The sequence below is a fragment of the Acanthopagrus latus genome, chromosome 8 (assembly GCF_904848185.1).
Source record: "Acanthopagrus latus isolate v.2019 chromosome 8, fAcaLat1.1, whole genome shotgun sequence".
NCBI lineage: Eukaryota > Metazoa > Chordata > Actinopteri > Spariformes > Sparidae > Acanthopagrus > Acanthopagrus latus.
In genome coordinates, this window is record NC_051046.1 from 6,947,835 (window position 1) to 6,969,156 (window position 21,322).

General features: G+C 44.5%; 2 protein-coding genes across 4 annotated transcripts in view; one reads left to right on the top strand and one right to left on the bottom strand.

Annotated features, from left to right (window-relative positions):
• The window catches only part of mapk8ip2 (mitogen-activated protein kinase 8 interacting protein 2), a 31,021-nt gene extending 18,793 nt beyond the window's left edge, over window positions 1-12,228 (top strand). The window contains exons 3-14 of one of the 3 annotated variants that reach the window (XM_037107678.1): window positions 737-976; window positions 1,087-1,165; window positions 1,880-2,083; window positions 2,553-4,761; window positions 4,906-5,114; window positions 6,217-6,292; window positions 6,976-7,148; window positions 7,246-7,355; window positions 7,483-7,605; window positions 7,723-7,793; window positions 7,889-7,987; window positions 9,567-12,228. In XM_037107678.1, the coding sequence (XP_036963573.1) occupies window positions 737-976; window positions 1,087-1,165; window positions 1,880-2,083; window positions 2,553-4,761; window positions 4,906-5,114; window positions 6,217-6,292; window positions 6,976-7,148; window positions 7,246-7,355; window positions 7,483-7,605; window positions 7,723-7,793; window positions 7,889-7,987; window positions 9,567-9,639 (3,666 nt within the window). In that variant the 3' untranslated portion in view covers window positions 9,640-12,228. The remainder of the gene's footprint in view (window positions 1-736; window positions 977-1,086; window positions 1,166-1,879; window positions 2,084-2,552; window positions 4,762-4,905; window positions 5,115-6,216; window positions 6,293-6,975; window positions 7,149-7,245; window positions 7,356-7,482; window positions 7,606-7,722; window positions 7,794-7,888; window positions 7,988-9,566) is intronic. The other 2 variants (XM_037107679.1, XM_037107680.1) reach the window with 2 other exon arrangements.
• Window positions 12,229-12,298: 70 nt separating this feature from the next.
• arsa (arylsulfatase A) lies at window positions 12,299-16,686 on the bottom strand. Its single transcript, XM_037107681.1, has 8 exons — window positions 16,386-16,686; window positions 14,988-15,228; window positions 14,666-14,884; window positions 13,802-13,971; window positions 13,565-13,689; window positions 13,188-13,315; window positions 12,977-13,079; window positions 12,299-12,864 (listed from the first exon to the last, which is right to left on the bottom strand). The coding sequence occupies exons 1-8, from the start codon at window positions 16,607-16,609 to the stop codon at window positions 12,569-12,571; spliced, it is 1,506 nt and encodes a 501-aa protein (XP_036963576.1). The 5' UTR covers window positions 16,610-16,686; the 3' UTR covers window positions 12,299-12,568.
• Between the last annotated feature and the right edge of the window lie 4,636 nt (window positions 16,687-21,322).

Consider the following 21,322-nt stretch of genomic DNA (forward strand, 5'->3'; position numbering starts at 1 on the left):
TCCTTTAGTGCACCGCTTTCCGGTAAACCAGCTGAAACCTGAGAGTCGTCTGATTGATCCACTCTCATTCCTTCGCCGCTCCGACGTTCTTCCTTCATCTCTGTACTCTCACACGAACACTCACCATCTCTCCCTCCTTTCTCGAAGCAGTCAACACTCTCGACTGCTCCGTTGTTCTGCTCTCCGCAGGGTGACTTTGTGTTTTCGTGACTTAATTGTTCCCACCTCTTCACCTTTATGTGTTTCTACACGCTGCTGCTGCTGCTGAAGGCTGCACTTAGCTACTCAAACACACATGAATGTATTCATGGGTGCACACGTACACACAAACACGCAGATGACCCGCGGCTTTGCTGAAAGAACATATCAGCGAAAAAATGCTCTCTCGGCTGTTTATGTGAACAGAGTGTCCCGCCACAGCGCTTTGATGTGTGCGTCTGTGTTTTACAAATGCCCTTTATTGTTATCAAAGAACACTGTGTTGCCTGTTGTCCATCTGCGCTCTCCTCCTTCTTTTCATCCTTCAGACAGGCCTGTTCTTGGCAGAGCGTTTACATGGAGAAGGAAGTAGCATACGACAGCTTTTTCCTCTGTGTCCACTCACTACATAGAATCCCACAGCGCTTCTGATTAGTGTGGCCATCATCTGAAATATACTGAAGGTGTGAAAACATAGAGCCTCCCTGATTCTGTCCCTGTTACAAGCCGCTCTGTCCCTTTCCTCTCCTGGCCGCAGGACTCCCTCATTCTGGAGAAGAACGACATGCACCACCCGGTCTGCTCCTTCCAGGACGACTTCCAAGAGTTCGAGATGATCGATGATGAAGACGACGACGACGAGGAGGAAGAGGAAGACGATGAGGAGGTCGACCCAGATGCACCTCCGTCACCCTCCGCCTCCCCTCCTCCCTCCCCGACTCTTGGCACTCTAAAGAGCCGACCCACCACGCTGAACCTCACCACTGCTGTGTCGCAGGTAAGTAGAGTGATGGTCCTGAACACTCAGGTTATGTTTTGCTCTGAACCTTTCTAATAACACAGCATTTCAACTTTGTTGAATATTTCCTTCTCTTATCTTCTTATTAGGATTCTCTGAATAACAACAGCAGTCTGTCCCCAAAGAAAGGGAGCTGGCAGGACTCATTACGCAACCCAGCCTCACAGGGTAATGATTAGTTATCTGTAATACATTTGGGCAGGGACTATGGATATGTTTTCATTGCATTCATTTTTTTTGTCTACCACTAATTATACCTCACAAAAGATGCCAGATTTTAGTGATGCAGGAGGTTTTGGTGAGAAATAATGAGGGAGAATCACTGTTGAAATGAATTTGCATGTTGCAGTAATTACTGCTGGGGCGACGGCATTTGTTTTTTCATCCATATGTTACATGTTGTGTTGTGCCACTGAATTAGTATCCAACTGATCTGATATTAAATATCCTCTGAGATTTGAGTCTTATCCAGTATTTCGTTGCTAGAAGAAATGTTAAGGGTAATATGCAATAATACCCTCCTGTTTCCTCACCCTTGAGCCCATGGAAAGTCAGTTTTTCGCAGTACACAAAACATTTCTAGAACTTCACAGCCATACAGCATTCAGAAATTCTAAAAGGGACTTGTTTTTAAAATGGGAAAAAAGAAAACGAAAGAAAACTGTTAAAATGCCTCCACACGGCTCATCCAGCATAATCCAAGTCTCCAGAAAGCCCGGAGATGCCAAATTAATTTGAAAAGATGTTATTTAAATAGTCGTCTCAGATCTGCAGGTTTTATTGCTTCCTTGCTTAAATGAAGCTCGGCTATTACAAAATTACCATTTTTCAAACAGCTGGCATTACACACAGCTAGAAAATGAGTATCTGCTCTACCTCTAGGCCGTCTGTCTCCAACCCACTCATGTCTGGAGGATGGTAGCCATGTGACAGGCCATTGTCCAGCCTCTCCAGTTACCCAGGCACCAGGGTCGCAGAGCAAAGGTACTCCACCAAAACAGGCAGGGGAGGGCGGGAACCCACAGTCCCCTCACAGGCCCCTCCTTTGTGACATGGAGGGCAACAGGCGGGAGAGGCCCGAATACGGTAACAAAAAGGCCAACCCAGCAAGATTAGAGCTCATTTCATAAACATCAGTGTCGTGTAGTGCCGTGATGTGAAACAAAGTGATGTGATGTGAGTTTGACTTGTCAGTATGTGTTCAGCAAAGTACTGTCATGTTGGTTCTTACAAACCAACTTGTACTTGTCTACTTTAGGGATTCATATTAGTGCGTTTCTAATGAACAAGCCTTTGCTGAACTAGTCCATCCCCTTTTTTTCGACTGATTTTGTATATTCACCTTGAATGTGCCTTCATTTATTATTCCTCACTCTGTCTTTTTTATCTGTTCTCATTAATTGTCCATATTGCACTTGCCCCCTCAACTCTTTTGACTTGTCTCCATTTTCTTTTTCCATTCTTCTCACCGTCTACTTCATAATACTGTATGTCACTCTGTATTTTTATTCTCTCATGGTCTTTCTTGTTTCTCCACACCTTTTTGTCTCCACAGGCTCATTTGGTCAACACAAGTCCCACCCTTGTCCTGGCAACGTCCCTGAGCAAAAGGCAGACCCTTCAATCCAGACAGCAAGGGTACCCTCCGTCGACGAACACTCCCAGTGTTCAGACACAGAGGTGGACCATGACCTCAACAGCGGCCACAACCACAAACACTCGAACCGGCTTGCCACAGATACTTACACAATCACCAGCGAGTCAGGTATGGAGCCGGAGAATGACCTAGACCCAGATGGAACCAGCCACTGCTTGTCATCCACTGCGCCCATGGGAGCCAACGACGGTGCCGACACACCCTTGTCTGATGAGGAGCTGGAGAAGGACTTTGAAGTGGAGTTCATGTGTAAGGAGACCTACGATATGGTTTGTAAGGAGAATCAGTCGTCATACGTGGAATTCCCCTGCATTGAGCCCTCCGAGCTCGCCTCCTTCTCCACCTATGTTTCCTCCAGCCGCTCAGATGCTTATGACCACTCCAACAGTTCCAATGCTCCAGCTTCTTCCATGGAGGCAGCAGCTAACGACTCCACCTCTCCATCCTCAGACCCAGGGATAGCTGATATGAACCAGCAGGGTTACATGACATCGGACCAGGACAAGGACCTCAGCTCTCCGGGCTCCGACTCTGACATTGAAGGGGAGCTGGAGGCAGCGTTTGCCTGTGGAGGTCCTGTGGTCTCCAACATGATCTCTTCTATCTCAGAGACAGAGCTCGACCTGACCAGTGATGACAGTAGCAGCGGTCGCTCATCTCACCTCACCAACTCCATTGAGGAGGCCAGCTCGCCTACGTCAGACCAGGAACTGGACCCGGACACTGAGTTAGAGCAGGACAGTGGTATTGTGGGACTGAAAGCATCTCTGCTTCTGGGTCAGCCTGACCCAATCAAAGAAAGGTCTCCTCTACCATCCCCTTCCCCTCTGCCCTCACCCACTATTGCCACACCATCCCCTGTTGACTCCCCCATCTTACCTCCCGAGGCCTACGATGACGGTCAAGCTCTGATGGGGCTGCAGAATGTGGACGATGAGCTGTCCTGTGAGCACCAGGCTGACCCAGATGAGACTCTGCCTCCAGCCCAACGCTGTGAAGACAGCCTGTCAAGACAGATGGTGCTGCAGATAGAACCAGACCACAGTCTTGAGAGCTTCAAACGATCCTTCTACCTGCCAGTGGGACCCAGGCTAATGCCCAGTTCGGACGAATATGATGGAACCAGTGAGGGAGACTCCGATTCAGAAAGTGAAGATGAGCTGAGCGAGAACTCTGACTCACCCTGGCTGCTCAGCAACCTGGTCAACAGGATGATCTCGGAGGGTTCGTACCCAATCAGTTGTCCTGAGGATTGCTTCAAGAGGAAGGTATCTGTGTCAGACACCATCTCACCATCCTCAGACATGGGGGATGGAGATGGCTTCAATGATGAGGACCAAGAGAATAAAGCTGGAATGGAGGGATCAGAGCAAGAGGAGAAGGAAGGCGAAGGTTACAGAAAGGAGCCAGGAGAGAGGAGGAGGTGTGTGGAGTCTTCAAACGAAGTGCATCTCTATATGAACAACCCTACCAGTGACACTGTAACCCCTCTGACTTTGGACGGGAGGGGGACCACAGATTTCAACTCCTCGTATACCACTAAAGACTCTGAGAAGAACTTCACAGACAAACCATCTAAGAATGCCAAGAGACAGGAGGAAGATGAGGAGCCCAATAATGACTTGATGATGCTTGAGGGCAGAAGGGACCTGGACTCACCAAGCCTCACTGAGAGCGTGGTCAGCGACAAGGACGAAGGAAGAGAGACCGAGCCCAGGCCAACGAGCCGTTCCTCAGCTTCTCTGGAGCGTATCACCGAGGTGAAACACAGCCTGACGCTGGACATACCCACCGCCCAGACCAACCGCTGCTTCAGCCTCACCTACTCCACAGATAATGACGAAGAGGAAGACGATGGGGACTCTTACCCATTCCTGGGTGGCTTAAGGAAGGAGTCATACAGGGGTAGCGATTTAGAGCTGGACAGTTCACCGCCCATTGATTCCAGTGTGCAAGACCGTCCCTTATCTGACCATGACCTCCCACTGTGTGAGAAAGAGTTGGCTCTGAGGCAACCAAATGAAGATGATGGACTGGCCTATGACTCCATGAAGTACACGCTAGTGGTGGATGAGAATACTACACTTGAACTCGTCAGCCTAAGAAGGTGTGCTCTGATGATAATATGCTTGAAATGGATTAATATCTTTGTTTTAAACAATCAAATAGTATTTTCATTATTGGCTTGACATTCTCTCGGGCATTATAGTGATGAAAATTCTTTCAGTAACCTAAATCTTCCTCCTCTTAGGTGCACTTCCGTTCTGAGCGACGACAGTGAGCTCTCCACGCTTTGTGACGAGGAGCCTTTGGAGACGGGAGAGGTGGGCTATGGTCGCGATGAGGATGAGGTGAGGCCAGAACTTCTCAGTTCTTCTGAGGACTCGTCCCCTGAGGCTGACCTCCCATTCTCCAAGAAGTTCCTCAATGTGTTCGTCAACAGCACCTCTCGCTCTTCCAGTAAGTTGCACGCAGCGTCAGGTGTATCAAAAAGGCAGGCAGGTTCAAAAATGAAAACAAGCTGTAATTTTAAAACCTCAAAATCCAAATGTGCAAGCAATAAAATGACAGGCAACAAAAATCTGGCAACGAAAAGGCAGGTAAGGAATATACAAAAGCAATATAAAAGTTGAGAATCCACGGAGAACAAAGTGAGAACACAGAGGAAACACAAACACCAGGGGACAGGAAACACAGGAAATACAGGAGACTGACGGGAGGATGAAAACAGACAATCTGACAAGGAGGGAGGGAAAGACACAGACTCAAATACACACTGCAGGGAAGACCAACAAGACACAGATGAAACTGAGGGGCAATCAAAACATGGTGGGTGGAAACACAAAAACAGGAAGTGGAAAGTAAAACACGACACACAACGATAAATCTGCCAATATAAAACTCTTTTGAATGGATTAAAAAAGCAAAAGTTTGATATTTTTACCTCTGGACAGAGTCTTTATGCTAAGCTAAACAATCTCCTGGCTGTCGCTTCATATTTAGCATACACACACGAGAGTGGTATTGATCTGCTTACTGTCTGCAAGGAAGTGAATAAGCACATTTCTCTAAATGTCAAACCAATCCTTTAACTTGAGATACGCGTCAGGTTATGGCTCGGCAGCATCATTGCTAAAAAATGTCCACTTATGGGTCCCCATTAGTGCAGTAAGTCATCACTGTCAGGATTATACATTAACATGTGATCTAAATTTGGCAGGACGCCCACACAAGACCTATGGGAGGGCTCCGCTTCCCAGCACACCCATCATCAATCAGTGCTCTCGTTTCAAGATTCATATCCCTAATAAAGGGTGATTTGCATAATGAAGGGCTCATTACAAGGGATTCCATTGATATTTCTTTTTTGGCAAATCCAATTGGCCTCTATTTAGACTTTCTAACCTGTGGTTTACGCGACAAATGCTCCCCAAAAAAATAACACATAATTCATTGTATCTTTTTATATATACATAAATAATTGAGCTTTTAATATATTGGGAAAATGATTTTCAGGGCGTTAAAACAGCCTAAGCGGTGCCTCTTTTTTTATGCCATGTAGGCACAGAATCCTTTGGGCTTTTCTCCTGTACCATCAACGGAGAGGAGAGGGACCAGACACACAGGGCAGTCTACCGGTAAGACAACCAACAGTACACTCATTTATTTTTAACAATGGGACGTCAGCGGGAGTGATTTGATTATGAGGGGGAAAAAATCTGAGGGTTTCTGTTCAATTGTGGAAAAGGTTTCATGGAATTAATTTTGAATGTCACGTCTCGGAGGAAAGGTCCTTCTGTAGATAACAAAACAATAGTTCTTTGAGGTTTGGTGGCTCTGAGTGTCCTGCGGGGGTCATGTAGCAATATCGAATTGCTAATTAGGTTAGAGAGGAGGGCAGATGTCCAGCTACAGCTGGGCTCATGAGCTGCAGGGAGGCCATTAATAATAACATCATCCACCACCTGTGTCTGTGTTTATGTGTATCTGTGCTAGAGCAAAAGACGAAGCAACACACACCTCCGTTCTGTGCACAAACACGTCCTGCATGTATCATTTCCTATTTTCCGTAGCACAGTTCTCTTTAAATAAGAGTGTCCCCATATGTAGAGCTCTTTGTCTCCCTCCACCCGCCATCTTTCTGTGTTGCCTGTTTGATCCCCCCTCCTCCTCTGCTCCCCACTGGGAATCACCTGACACCCAAACAGATGCTTCCTGATCAAATTATCTCCAGTCTATAGGATGCTCAGCAGCAGCGATACCATGTAAGGACACAAGGCGTTTAACACAGATGGTTTTCCCTCTCTGCTGCTCTCTGCAGGTTCATTCCCAGACATGCAGACGAGCTGGAGCTCGATGTGGACGACCCTTTATATGTGGAGGAAGAAGAGGACGACTACTGGTACCGAGGCTATAACATGCGGACAGGGGAGAGGGGCATCTTTCCTGCCTTCTACGCCCACGAGGTCATAGGCCAGTCCAAGGAGTTGATGGGTGAGTTGAGCGGGATCGTATATGATATATTTTCCCATCATGAATGTCAGAGTAGTCACACGTTCCATACGTGTGTGTCCACATTTTCACCCTGCAGGCATGAAAAGAAACCCAGCGTGGATCGAGACTTTCAGCGTCCAGTTTCTGGGGTCTGTTGAGGTACCGTATCACCAAGGCAACGGCATTCTCTGCGCTGCCATGCAGAAGGTAAGCTGAGAGGAAAACAGGAAACCACATCACATGACGGCATACAAAAAAAAACACACGTATGCAATCCTGCATACGCCATTAAATCACCATTTATTTTGACATGGAAACATCTTCCGTCCGTCAGATCGCGATATCGAGGAAACGGACGGTACATGTGCGACCTCCTTCTCTGTGTGAGTTGGAGATTAGCTTGCAAGGAGTGAAACTGATCATGAGCCTGGAGGATGAATTCGACACCCTCGATGAGGTATGGACAGATAAATGAAATCAGTCAGTCGATTTAAAGTCAATCGCCCGTTTAATATGGAAAGATTCTCCAGCTAACTTATTTTCCCTTTCTTCTCGTCCCCCTCTCCGTCTTTAGTACGACAGATGTAGTCACTTCTTCCAGATGAAGAACATCTCCTTCTGCGGCTGCCATCCGAGGAACAACTGGTAAACAAATGCACTGGTTTCCTCTCCTCGTGTCACTCGTGTGCAGTCTAACGTCAGACTGATCACATCATATTGTTTTCTTCTTCTCTCTGCAGCTACTTTGGCTTCATCACTAAGCATCCGATGCTGAACAGATTTGCTTGTCACGTGTTTGTATCCCAGGAGTCCATGCGACCTGTAGCAGAGTGTGTTGGGTGAGTCCAAAATCACGTTATCACTGTGAGTTTGTTACATTATGGACATGTCTGATTCAAACATATTGAGTCCACCTCCAATATAATACTGATTATTGGTGGTCAAGTAGAAACACACCATGATATTTGGCATGTAACTACAGTTTAATCAAATGCTGTTCTTAAATATGAATTTGAAGGTGCTTGTATTTTTTTCATTTTCTGCCACTTCATACTTCCACTCCTTTACATTATTTGATAACTTAAGTCCCACGTTTCAGATTCATATTTTTAATACAAAATATTGCTGAATATCAGATCCAGTTGTCCTGACTGATAAATGGTCTGTCCTTACTGTAAATGCACTTTAATTTTCAAGCTACCTAAATCACCAACGGCCCTAATAATTTTAACTCTCAAGATGTACATCATCTAAGTGTTCTTTGATGGTTTGTTAAATCCTGCATTAGAATAGATCTTGACTACTATAATCTAGGTTTATTTTGCACCATAGCATTGTATGTGTGACTGATTCAGCCGTATTGGGCTTGAATAATCAAAGATACAGATATTTCACTGTCTGTGGATGAAGCGCTGGCAGGTAGCAGGGCTCGGGATGAGCTCCAGAGCTGTTTCATCAATCAGCCTCCCGTCTGTGGAACGGATCCATCAGCGAGGGCACAAACTGTGAAAAACATCCAACCTCCTGTGATCCAGCGAGAGCGCTCCTGTGTTTTCACTGGGGGACGCAAATTGTTTTGAAAGAAAGTATATCAAAATTCATCAGTTAGTCATTATATTTAATATATCTAGGACATTTTACATTAGAAATCAGAGTTGACTACATTAGTAGCTAATAAACATAACTATTAAGCCAAACTTGAATGATAAATTAAAATAACACAAAATTCAAAAACTAGCCCAACAAAATCCAACCCATACCAGTGTGTTGTTTTATTTTTATATAGTCTGGTAAGCAAGTATTTGTAATTTGCAACAAGACACATTTGATGTATTTGTGCTCATCTCCAGTTGTGGGCTATTAGGTTTTTAATCTGATTAATTCTTAACAGACATCATGCAATTAATCATTAATCATTATTATCTCTAATTTGCACTAGAATTATTTTGAAAATCCTCCTCCCACTCATGTAACAAGGTAAAACAGAAACACAATTCTTTATGTCTTCTTGCAGAAAATTAAAACATTAAAAAGCTTTAAATGTAACCTGATCCATCTCCCTTGTTAAGAATTCCAGTATATTTATGTTTTTACAAGCTGCTGAACATAAGAAGAAATGACTCCTTCACTGTAACTGACTTCAGTATATATATAAATATGTGCACTGGTGGCTTCTAGTTTCCACATCACACTCACGTTTCCTGAATATCGGACCGGGACTGGACATTTTTAACCACAGGGGGACTTTAACAGAGGAATCTTTGCACTTTATGTTTGCACCAACCTGCCCTTTCCTTTAGCGAACAGCACGAGCATGACTGTAAAATCTGTCACTACGAGAAGGGTCACTGTGAGAGGCTGCCGTCTAATTTCCAGCGGGTTGTTCACGCTCTCGTCTGTCTCGTCTTTTTCCTGCAGACGAGCCTTCCAGGAGTACTACCAGGAACATCTGGAGTACGCCTGCCCCACTGAGGACATCTACCTGGAGTAAGAAGTGTTGCCATGACGACCACCTTCTCTCTCCACAGCTTGTGTATGTTCATCGAGTTTGCCACCAGAGGGCGCTGCCAGTGGGGGTCTTCTCTCCATTGTAAAAATACTCTTCTGTGTCCCTCTAAAACTGGGATGTTCATTTCTACAGTATGCTAGACATTTGACTGATTTCATCCATCTCTCTCTCTCTCTCGCTCTCTCTCGGTTTATTTCCATCAGTCTCGATGGATCGATTGCCTGTTTCTTTTATCTTTTTTCTATGATATGAAAACTAAGACGCTGAGCACCTGTTTATTTAAAGGTTCCTCTTTTGAAATGAAAAAAAAACAAAACAAATATACCTACTACTGCTGTTTCACTTTTCAATGCATGGCTAGTAGGGTTACTGCACACAGACACACAGAGAAACACACATATCCAAGTGAATGGCAAGCAGCTCAACAATCAGCAAGGGAACGGTGTGGAATCACGAGGTCCGGCGTTTGATTAACTGTAAATATGTATTTGTTCAATATCGACAAAACTGCTCATTTGATTTCTACTGATAGTGACATTGGAGCAAAATAGAGAGAGTACAGTGAACTGTCCTTGGTCCGAGCTTACCCCTGTGTCGCGTACAAGACGTAGTGTGTGTTGTAAATAAATGTATAGAAAGTAGACATACAGGCGCCTCATCCAGACTAATTAAGAAACACTCACAGCTGAGACTGATGGAGGGGACTTTGTGTATTACTGACCCACTCTGACGGGAGTTAACTGCAGGTAAAGGAGATGTTAGAGCTGTAACGACTCGGAATGAACTTTGAATGTCATTAAAGGCCCTGCAGATATTTTAATTCAGCTTGGATTATGTGCCGTAACTTGTCAGCACATTTGGATGAAACGACGAGAAAAAAAAAACCCATTTTACTTCCGTCCTGTCCTCAAAGTTGCACTGCTTGCTGTCCGTCACCGTGGGGAGCTTTCCATACAAACTCACTCAACTGTTTCAAAAAGAAAAGAAAAAAAATCACAGATCACTGTACGCTTTGCTGTGATTGGTGTGACTTTCAGGTCAAAGAATGCAAAAGGCCCTCTGAAAAGCCATATTCTCACACCTCTGACTGTTTAACTGGTTTTCAGTGACGTCCTAGTCTCCATTTTCTTTTGACTTGGCGGTTTCAACGATGGAAAAAGGAACGACTAGATTTGAGCGCGAGCCACACGTCAGGAATTCTGTATTGCAGTGTGCCTACTGTACAGTGAGAGCGTCCTGCTAACACTTCGGTCCCGGTATCACAATGTAATCAAACCTTTAATAAAGCATTCAAAGGGAGGTTTTATAGTAATGTAAATGGTTAGACTTGAATCTTGTTTTTTAAGTACGGTGGATAAAAAGGGACGGCCACGTGTTCCCACGTTTGTCTGGTCAAAAAGGTCAAAGCATCACTCGCACATCACACAATAACCTGCTGGGGTTTCTGTAGCGTACAATAGCTAACAGTCGAGCACCTTATATGAAGAAAATGATGTGGTCACTACAGCCATCTGAACTTTTTCAGGCATCTCCATGTTCTTTCAGACACTGTTTAGCATCTCGTTCTGCTGCTTTCAGTCACAGTCCGCCAGAACCGACACCTCAGATCTGCAGGATCTCAGTTTCACACTGAAAGCTACACGTGGCAGGAGAAAAGTAGGGTGTTATCTACATATGTATCGCTGTCAGTTAGATCATGTATATACAATAGCGAATCTAAGATAGTGCTGTGTCCTTTATGTTGAGTATGTTATGAAATGAAAATGAATATGTACATTAATTAAAAAGACGTTTAAACAAAAAAAAAAACGAGAAGAAGAAGAAGATCACAACCAGACGAAAACCCCCCCGTGATGGAAAAAGAAAAAAAAACACGTAAAATATCTGTGATCTGCAATAATTTTATTTCGGTGTCTTATGTTTCTACACACGATGTGTTATCTCCGTCACTCGGGTGGCATTTGGGTTCCTGCCAACTCCATAACTCTCTACAGACAGGCTTCAGCAGCACATTTAGGGCACATTTGTAAGATGTGACATCATGAAGTGTGTGACACATCCACCAGACTAATGACCAATCTGCTGTTAGAGCTGAATAGTGACTGAGTCAGCCGCCACTGGAAAAACTACTTTTTTGCGTCTTGCCGATTATAGTAATCGCCTCCGAGCTCCAACAGTGTGACCCATCTCTGATCTGTATCTATTTGCTTCTGACTTATGTTTTTCTATCTTGTTACAGCCTAGTTAAAAAAACAAAACAAAAAAAAAACCCCTTCTCTCCACACAGCTACACAAAAACAACCTCTGAGGATGATCTAGTCCCATATAGCCGCTGAGACAGTTAAACCAAACTTTTGACTTTATTACATTAACAAGATTCTTCACTGTATACCTAGAGCAAAACAGTATGTGACAGAACAAACATATCCTATCTTGTATCTTTAAAAACGAGGACTTGTAAAATTCCAGGGAAAAACTGATTAAGAAAAAAAAAAAAAAAAAGACAAAAAAATCACTCTGCCTTGTCATGGGTTTGGTCTTATGAATAAAATATATGCTTGATGTCCGAAACCTTCATCGTTGTCTTTATTGTTCTGATCCGTTTTCATTGTGTGTGTGTGTGTACTTAAGAATTCACACAATTATTCAAAATCTTTAGTAATATAATAAAAACATATTAAAATAGAAGTCAGGAAATGTACAGTACACCATTACACTTCAGTTGTAGCTGTATTAACATTAAAAATCATCTCCTCATTGAGGAAACAGGATTGTTTGCTGTATTACTTTTCAGTATGAACAGTGATAAAAGTAGCGGTGCGTCATCACATTAAGTGCAATCTTGAGGCAGAATCAGTGCAGCCTTCCCCTCGCTGCTGTCGCAGCAGCAGGAGTTTAAGGATCCGTCCCCTCAGCAGTGGCAGCAGCTGGGTTTAGGGCTACACGTGGGATTGCAGCAGGGCTCCAGGTCCCGGTCCGTCCCTTTTGATATCTGGCTCTCTCCGAACACCATGGAGGATTCAAACTGCTCCTTGATTTTCTTGATTCTCTGCAACACGGCTTCAAGGTCAGGGTCTCCCTCAGATGGCAGGGGGTAGTGCTCCGAGGGGTCGGCCTCCAGGTCAAAAAGAAGAGGGGGGTCGTGGGCTTTGAGGGCTGCAATTGGTGAGCAGTCCGGGTCTGGGATAGTACCGCTGTGGCTCGCACCTGATGCACAAACGTAGACAGGCAGGAGCCAAGAAACACCTTAGATCTGACTGTGGGATGAAGCTCGATCTTGAAATTTCAAAAAAAATTGTGTATATGAAGCCGACTGTACCTCGTGTATAGAAGTGGGCCTTGTACTTCCCTAACCTGAGAGCAAACAGGCCGAACATCTCACTGGGATCTGTGGGGTAGAACATCATCGTCTCCCTTTTACTCTGCAGAAGAAGAAAAATAAGGAAGATTAAAGATTACAATGAATACATCAGCTTGTTTCTCACATTACTTAAAATCTCCAAAGAGCGTGAGATATATTACGCCGCTACCTGTCCGTGGTAGAAAAGGATGTCTGTCATATCGACCCCGTCCAGCACCACCGGGGGGAGTTTGGCTCCTGCCAGACTTGCGATGGTTGGGAGGATATCTAGAGTGCTGGCCATCTCATGAGTCACACCTAAACAGATGCACGTGGGACCGAGCGGGCGGCAGAAGGTCATGAGCAAATCGGTTTAAATTCAATTCATCAAAGTGTTTATTTTCATGCTGGAATCAAAGGAAACAGCTGATGCCAGGAATGAATGAAATCAGTGTGAAATGTGCAGCTCTATCTGCAGCGGTACGTGGAGGGAACTCTGGTTTAGTGTCTTTGCAAGCATCATTAAGTCTAGACTTTTTAACGCAGATGACTCTAAGGTGTCCTGACCTGGCCTGATTGTTCCTTTCCAGTAGGCGATAGCTGGCTCTCTCATGCCCCCCTCATATGTGGTGCCTTTTCCACATCTCATAGGGCCGGCGTTACCTCCGCGGGACATACGCATCAGTTCAGGCCTACACACAGAGACGGGAGAAACAATGGGGTTTGATACAAGACACAAAAATGTGACACTATGAATTACTGTACCACAGCTAATGTGGAGGGGGGGAAAGAAAGAAAACCAACCCGTTGTCTGAAGTGAAGAAGACGAGTGTGTTGCCGATCACGCCTGTTTTCTCCAGAGTTATCATCAGCTGTCCGATTGTGTTGTCTAACTCCAACAGAGCATCTCCAAACGGGCCCCTTAATGTTCGCCCCGCTGCCCCTGGACCTGCATACTGCGGGTAGTGGGTGTGCTGTACAAGGAAAGCAAGAAAAAGGTGAAGAAATTAATGCAGCAAATTGTGAAAACACATTTTTTAAGAGAGATGACTGGTTCCACACTGATTTAGCGTGGACATCAAACATCAAAACATTCAGCTTAACTGGACACGTCAGCTTTTTTCTTATTTACATGTTTAATACTTTATAAAATTTTCAAAGTTTTCCAGGAAATTTGAACTCTTTCATACATTTTCAAGTGTTATCCACTTGATTTTACTTTCAGCGAGAAACTCCATAATTTTAGACCATTTCGCACTTTTCCAGCTCCTCGTACTCCTCCAGCTGCTCCTTCATGGAAAGTTAAGTTAGCTATGCTGTTGAGCCTCCAGCCATTAGCCAAGTAACGCATTTCAGCCCTGAACTTACACTGTGATTTGCATCCTTGAGCCCTTTTGTCCAACTGTTCACGCTCTTAAATTCATACTTCAAGCCAGAAACTCTATTCAAACATTATAATGCATGAGTTTAATTCAACTTTTAAATCACATTCATACTAATTGGACTCTTTATTACCTTCGGCTGCTTCTTCATGCAAAATAAAACCAGGAATTCAGTTTGGTGTGAGCTTTTCAACATCTTGCATTCACACTTCAATTACCTCGGAAATTGCTTCCCTAGTTTTAAGTGCATTTTCACTCTATACCTGATGTTGTTTTTGTTGCTTACATGGGAGGGGTAGTAGAGGAAGAAAGGCTGTTTTTTCTCGGCTGACGCGGTGATGAAATCGGTCGCGAAGTCGCTGTACGCCCTCTCCAGATCGAGGAAGTTGACGGGCTGCTGCTTGATGACCTCGTTGTGCATGAGGGGAACGGTCACAACGCCGACGTCGCAATTTCCAAAACACTTGACGTCTGGAGGGAAACAAGTCAGGTTGTGACAGGGGCCCTGGGAGAGGGGAGGAAAAGAGAACAAAGAAGTAAATAGATATTGAAAAAAACAACCCTGCTCTTGACAAATAAACTTCAAACTACTTTTCAAAACTACCGACCATGTCGTGGGAGTAGGGGATGCCCAGGTACTGGTCGAACCCCTGCTTGGTTGGGAGAAACGTCCCATTTGCTCCAACTCCCAAGTGCCACTTGCCCACGGCGGCGGTGGCGTAGCCCAGAGGTTTCAACACTTCAGCTATGGTGGTCTCATTCAGAGGAAGGCCGCCCTTAGAGCCTGGGTACAACACACCCGGGTAGACACCTGAGCGGGTCTGATAGCGCCCCGTCAACAACGACGCCCTGGAGAGCCATCGAAACAAAACAAGGACGTTACTTAATGTGATGTTGACTCAACTGTCTTCATGTTGTGGCAAGAAGTATTTAAACTATGTATTTATCCACAAATCTTCTAATTAGTATGTTTCCAGGTATGTGGATGAAGGATGAAAACAGTGCAGAATATGCAGACCAGACGGATAAAATTCCACCCAAACGTCTGTTTTCTATACAAGTTACACTTATGACGAGATTTTAAACGCCACTGGTAAAAACTGTGAATGTGTAACAACAATCTGCGTCATGTTGTGTTGTTTAATATAAGAAGCTCGGCCGAATCCTCATCCACTGAGTTCAGCGTCTGGTCAGGAGTGAATTTGCTGAGGTGGATCGATTACACATTATTTCCTGTTTTGGTCGGAGCACCAAGATGTTTTTGTGTAACTTCATTTCTTAATACTAGGAAGCGCTTAATAATCAGGTTGAAGCGTCTTCACAACAAAAACAGAATCTGTTTTCACTTCCCCCTTCAAGTTTGGTTCTGCATGTTATTGTATCCTGGCTACACACACACACACACACACACACACACACACACACACACACACACACACACACACACACACAGACACACACACGATGAGCTGCGCTGGATTTATAGTCTGTCTGCTAAGTTTTGGTGCTAAGTTTTAATCACTTTTTCTTCTTTTACTGGTGTATTTTAATTACTGGAGCAGAGCTAATAAATAATCAGACCCCTGGCAGGATCCCTGCTGGAAAAACCAGCATAGACCAGCACCAAGACGCAACATAAGCTGGTCTTGTATATGTTGTGTGCTGGTGCTGGGGATGCTAAATGTGTGTGTCCTTGCAGGTCAGAAGCAAGTCGTATACAGCATGTTAGTCACACTCAGCCTCTCTTTACACTCATATTTAAAGGGTGCAAGGTGTGTTTAATTCTAAGTCCATAATATTTAAGCAGCAGAGGTTTAAGGCATAAATTACAGTGTGAGGACAGATAAATAATCAGGTTGTTCTGTACAGCCCTGACTCTCTGTCACACACACACACACACACACACACACACACACACACACACACACACACACACACACACACACACACACACACACACGACATTTAACTCAATAGTCAGTCCTCCGTGGATCACAGACGGATACCTGGACGGGCTGCAGACCGGGCTGGTGCAGTAGAAGTCAGTGAACCTGAGTCCGTCCTCTGCCAGGCGGTCCAGGTTCGGGGTGAGTGAGCTGGGGTGTCCGTAACAGCCCAGGTCCCCGAACCCCAAGTCATCCGCGAAAAGGAGCACGAAGTTCGGCGGCGAGGCGGAGCAGGTGTGGAGCAGCAAAGTGTTTAAGACGAAGAGGAGGCGGCTGCGGTCCATCCTGCTGCGCCCGAGCGGAGAAGAGGAACCACAACAGGACGTCACGTGCTCCCTGGTCGCGCGCGGATGACGTCACGCGCGTCCAGGAAATGTAGTCAAGCGTCTGACTTTTGGACTACAAGCAGCAGGTAAAGCGGTTAATTCTACCAAATGGACGGTTTTACTTTCTTACTCGGTCATAAAACAAATCAGCGAACAACAGGAAAGTCCAAACTTCTGTCTCGGATGATGTGTAGATGATTATTGATGATTATTGATGATTATTGATGATTATTGTTGCTTAATGTGTCCCTGAACAATCTGCACAAAATGTTTGTTTTTTGCTTTGTAACAGTTCAATCTGTCTTCATCCGGTCCTGCTTCATGTTAGGACTAGTGCTGCTATGTAGGCCTACATGCACACTGTTACATAAATTTGTGTTTCTTGCATGAGCTGGTTAAAAAAATTAGGCTTAGTTAATTTTTAATGTGAGTGGATTTAATATGTGAACTGACTGGATCTGTTCCTTGATTATATGAGCCCTTAAAAAACTGGGTATTAACAGGAAGTCAAGCATTTGACCTGTCACTGCTGCTCATCTGGACTTTTACGATACAATCTTTGAACACACAAGTTTGTATCAGTCTAACGTGTGGAGAAGAGCTCGTCCTGTCACCAGACCCTGTCGTCTGCTGTCCAGAATTTCCTCAGCTGTTTTTTGCACGTCCAATGTTTTATCTTACTCTCGACTGAAGTTATTAGTCTGAGGGGCCTGCGGCCGAGTTTCTGTCCTCTGTGGCAACCTTGGATTCTGCCACTGATTCAACCTGACACATGGTCAATTACGTAAACAAGAGCAGAAATAAATCTGGGCTGCGGTGCTGCAGGAGCCACCGGTTTGAGAAGAAATGGACGTCACAGCTGATTGGGTAACGTGGAGGCTACAGTCCAGAAGTGGGCCTATTTATTTATTTATTCTCAGAGCTAAGCCTCAGTGAGGTGGACAGCAGGGCGCTACCTGCATTTAGATAAGCCGGCACTGAGTGTGTCGATGAGAGGCAGAGAGAGAGACGGAATGAGTGCATTGAATACATACAAATCCCAACACGTACTTACATATATTCACCAGAACACTTCACTCAGGTGATTCTCAGGGGATTTTATGCAAAGTAACGCTGACACCTGAAACAAAGTCAGTGAAGAGCAGCCTGCTATTGGAATCCAGATAATGGCTGTTTCCTGATGAATTATGCAACATATCCACTGTACCTTTTCACCAGTGTGTGTGTGTGTGTGTGTGTGTGTGTGTGTGTGTGTGTGTGTGTGTGTGTGTGTGTACACATATGGCTATCGGTTTGCTTGCAAGCCGTCCACGGCACTGTTAAAGCCTCAGGGAAGCGTTGCTGTGGCATCGGCTGATAGATAGTTTTGATTTACTATTCACTTTCACATCTCTCTACAGTACTGACCTACATTCAGCAGCCACTGTGTGTGTGTGTGTGTGTGTGTGTGTGTGAGAGAGAGGGAGAGAGAATTGAGATAAAGGACATGGAGCTCCACAATTACCGTTGCGATTTTTTACATTACCTGCTGTTTGGCTTCCCTTTACTTGCATTTTTCGTGCTGTGTAAATATCAAACTCACCCAGCAAATCCATGAGATGAGTGACTGTGCAGAGAGGGGAAGTCCCGCCCTTTCCGGTGTGCCCTATGGGACAAATACATTTTGATCCCGTTTGAATTGTGCCATGAATCAAATATATTTCTGTCAATTATAAAAGATTCTTTTGCGAGTCAGGAGAGTCGCCATTTGTGGTTCAATTAGTAAAATACTAATTAGTTTTGTGTAAAACCGCCCACTGGCAGTGATCTGCATCCTCTCACTCAACAGACCACCACCAACACCAAGATGGCTGCACAGAAAAAGTAGCAGAAAATAGTAAAAACACAATAATTCTGGCTATAATGACGACTGCAGTCATGTGAAAGGGGGGTGATTCAGTTCTGTGAGGAAGCAAATGTATTTATGTATTAATTTAAAAAAGCAAACATGTTTCAGCCACTAAAAAAAAGACAAATTGTTGGCTTTTTCATCTTTGCCCAGGGTTTTACAATCCAGGGTTTTCATCATCGCCCTCCTAGTTTTTTGATTTTTCTGTCTTTTTTGTAGTGCCTGGATTTAATTTTGAAGTTCTGCCTACATTGTGTTCAAAAGAGTAAACTCGTCTCTCTGCATCCAAACAAATAGGGCCCCATGGTGGTCTCCATGTTAGCAGTATAGGATGTAGGCCAAACTAAGAAAAAATGTTCTTCTAGAGTATAAGTATTGTTCCTTATAACCTCCATTTTTGGTATGTACTTTACGTTGTGAGTGTGTAATGTACTGTATGAGTTGTTGTGTGCAGCAGAAGCAGGCGTTCTGCTTTCAGTGGCATCCTTTACTGTAATACTTGACCTACTGAACTAAAGAGAGTGATTTTACACACACGTATACATAAATATACATATGCGCGCATGCACATGTAATATAAGCAATAATGAAGCTGCTGTTTGCCAGAGAGCCAACATGATCACTGTGAAGTAGAAGCTCGCTGCAGGAGCTCCCTTCATCTAATCTTCTGAAATCCTGAAGGGAGCAGCATGGTGCTTCGTGCCTGGAGGGTAGCTGCCGACGTTCCTCCCGTTTTCATGGCAGGTGTTGCTTTTACGATTTAAATACCACAAATCTTTTTTCGCAGCAACCGTGCTCGGTTCAGGTAAACGATGAATCAGTCATTAGTCCAGTCGCTTGTAATGGAATATCTGGAAGCAGCCATCATTAGGAGCAAATCATTTATGATAATGACCGTTTATGTTTTTCCACCGCTAATGACTTGTGAGGGTGTTTGCCAGACAGCCCATCTAATGGCCAAGCTTGTCTTGTGGAGAGGAATGAGGAATGAGCCGCTGCGAATAAATGACATGTCTGTGTGCTGCGCGGCGATTCAGTAAAAGATGACTGCTCTGACCTTTTACTGAGAGTAAATGAAAACTGTTGTCAGTGACAAACACAGAGCAGAACAAGTAGCTTGAAGCAGCTCAGGCTACAACAAGGTCCTCACCCCTGCCTGTGTGTGTGTGTGTGTGTGTGTGTGTGTGTATGAATCTGTGTGAGCCTTCATCAATACGTCTGTTAAGCATCAGTTGCCACACTCTGGTGACTGTTGCTCTGGAAGGTGTTGCTACATTTATCTGGTTATTGAATATCGGGCAAATTTATATAAGACGGATTGTCCTGCCAGAAAAACTCATCAGATTTAATGTCCCTCGACACAGAGGGGGTGTGTGTGTGCGTGTGTGTGTGTGGACCTTTCGCACCTCTCAGCTTTGAACATCTGCTTTCACAGCCTACCTATGGGTGGCTTGTTTGTGTTTCTGTGTGTGTTTATGTATGAGCACTTGCAAACGCGTGCATGTGCCTGTAATGCGATTGCTCCGGGCAGATAGAGGTGTGCTGCAAAACTGCAAAGCTGATGGAAGGAAAATGAATCCCACCACCCACTCTTATCCCTAAGGACGGCGACAAGGGGAGAGGGAAGCCAGTCATCACAGCTGCAGGGGAGAGCCCTCACCACCACCACACAGACACACAGACACACAGACACACAGACACACACCTCGTCATCTCCCTCCCCTCCTTATCTCAACAATGCTCGTTTACTCGGCCTCTCGAAGGGCACAGCAGGGACTCGCTGGGATGTGAGCCGCCAGTAAACGTGCACCGGTCGGTTATTGTGCAGAAACACTTTTTTTTTCTTCTATCATCCTCTTGCTGTTTGTCATTTCACACAATATTAACAGACTGAACCTGTGAGTTAAACTGTGAAGGATAATGCCGCAGTGTTTGTGGACCACTTTGTTTGTGCGAGAGTGTGTGTGTGCGTGTGTGTAGGTGAAGTTAAGCTGTCTGAGCACTAGTGGGCGCCATTGGATTACAAGTTCACCTCAACTTCACTTGCATGCTGTTGGTCCTAACCGTGTCTGTGAGATAGAGAGAGAGAGAGAGAGAGAGAGAGAGAGAGAGAGAGAGAGAAAAGGGGGCTTTCATTCAGTCAGATTTCTACCATTAGTTCCACAGACTATCTCTGTTAGATCTGAGATCTCCCGGGCTATGCTACACAATGCATCCGGCAGTAATTGGGCCATTGAGGGTTGATATGTATCTGCAGCACATGTTAAATTGCAGTTTAAGCTTGGTGACATTACTGTGCTGGGTAAAGCCGGTCTTCTTCTGGTAGCTGCCTCTCGTCAGCATTTACAGCTCTGCCTCTTTTTCTGCCATTTCTGATCGGTGGGAACAATGATAGATAGATAGATAGATAGATAGATAGATAGATAGATAGATAGATAGATAGATAGATAGATAGATAGATAGATCATCGTGACCAAACACCACAACATCTATGGACTTTTCAGAGAAGACGAGGTGATGAATACGAGCAGCTTGTAAATATCACCACAAAGACTTTTACATCCTGTGGTTTTCATTAAAGCCCTTCGCAGAGAAACGGCGAGTAAATAATCAAATTATTCATCACACAGTGTCAGCGTGATATTAGGAAAAAAGCATTAAAAAAAATACTGTTTAATTTGTTTTTATAGCAAGATTACATTGAAGAATCTATGGAGACCGACGGAGGGTTTTTTTTTTTTTCACTTTAGGCAGTTGTGTGAGGATATTTTGCAACAATCTGC

Coding starts and splice junctions, on each gene's coding strand:
- arsa (XM_037107681.1), bottom strand. CDS start 16,609: ATGGACCGCAGCCGCCTCCTCTTCGTCTTAAACACTTTGCTGCTCCAC. Junction 14,885..14,987: donor TCCCCTACTCCCACGACATG/GTCGGTAGTTTT, acceptor CCCCTCTCCCAG/GGCCCCTGTCACAACCTGAC. Junction 13,690..13,801: donor TTCTTCACTTCAGACAACGG/GTTGGTTTTCTT, acceptor CTCTGTGTGTAG/GCCTGAACTGATGCGTATGT.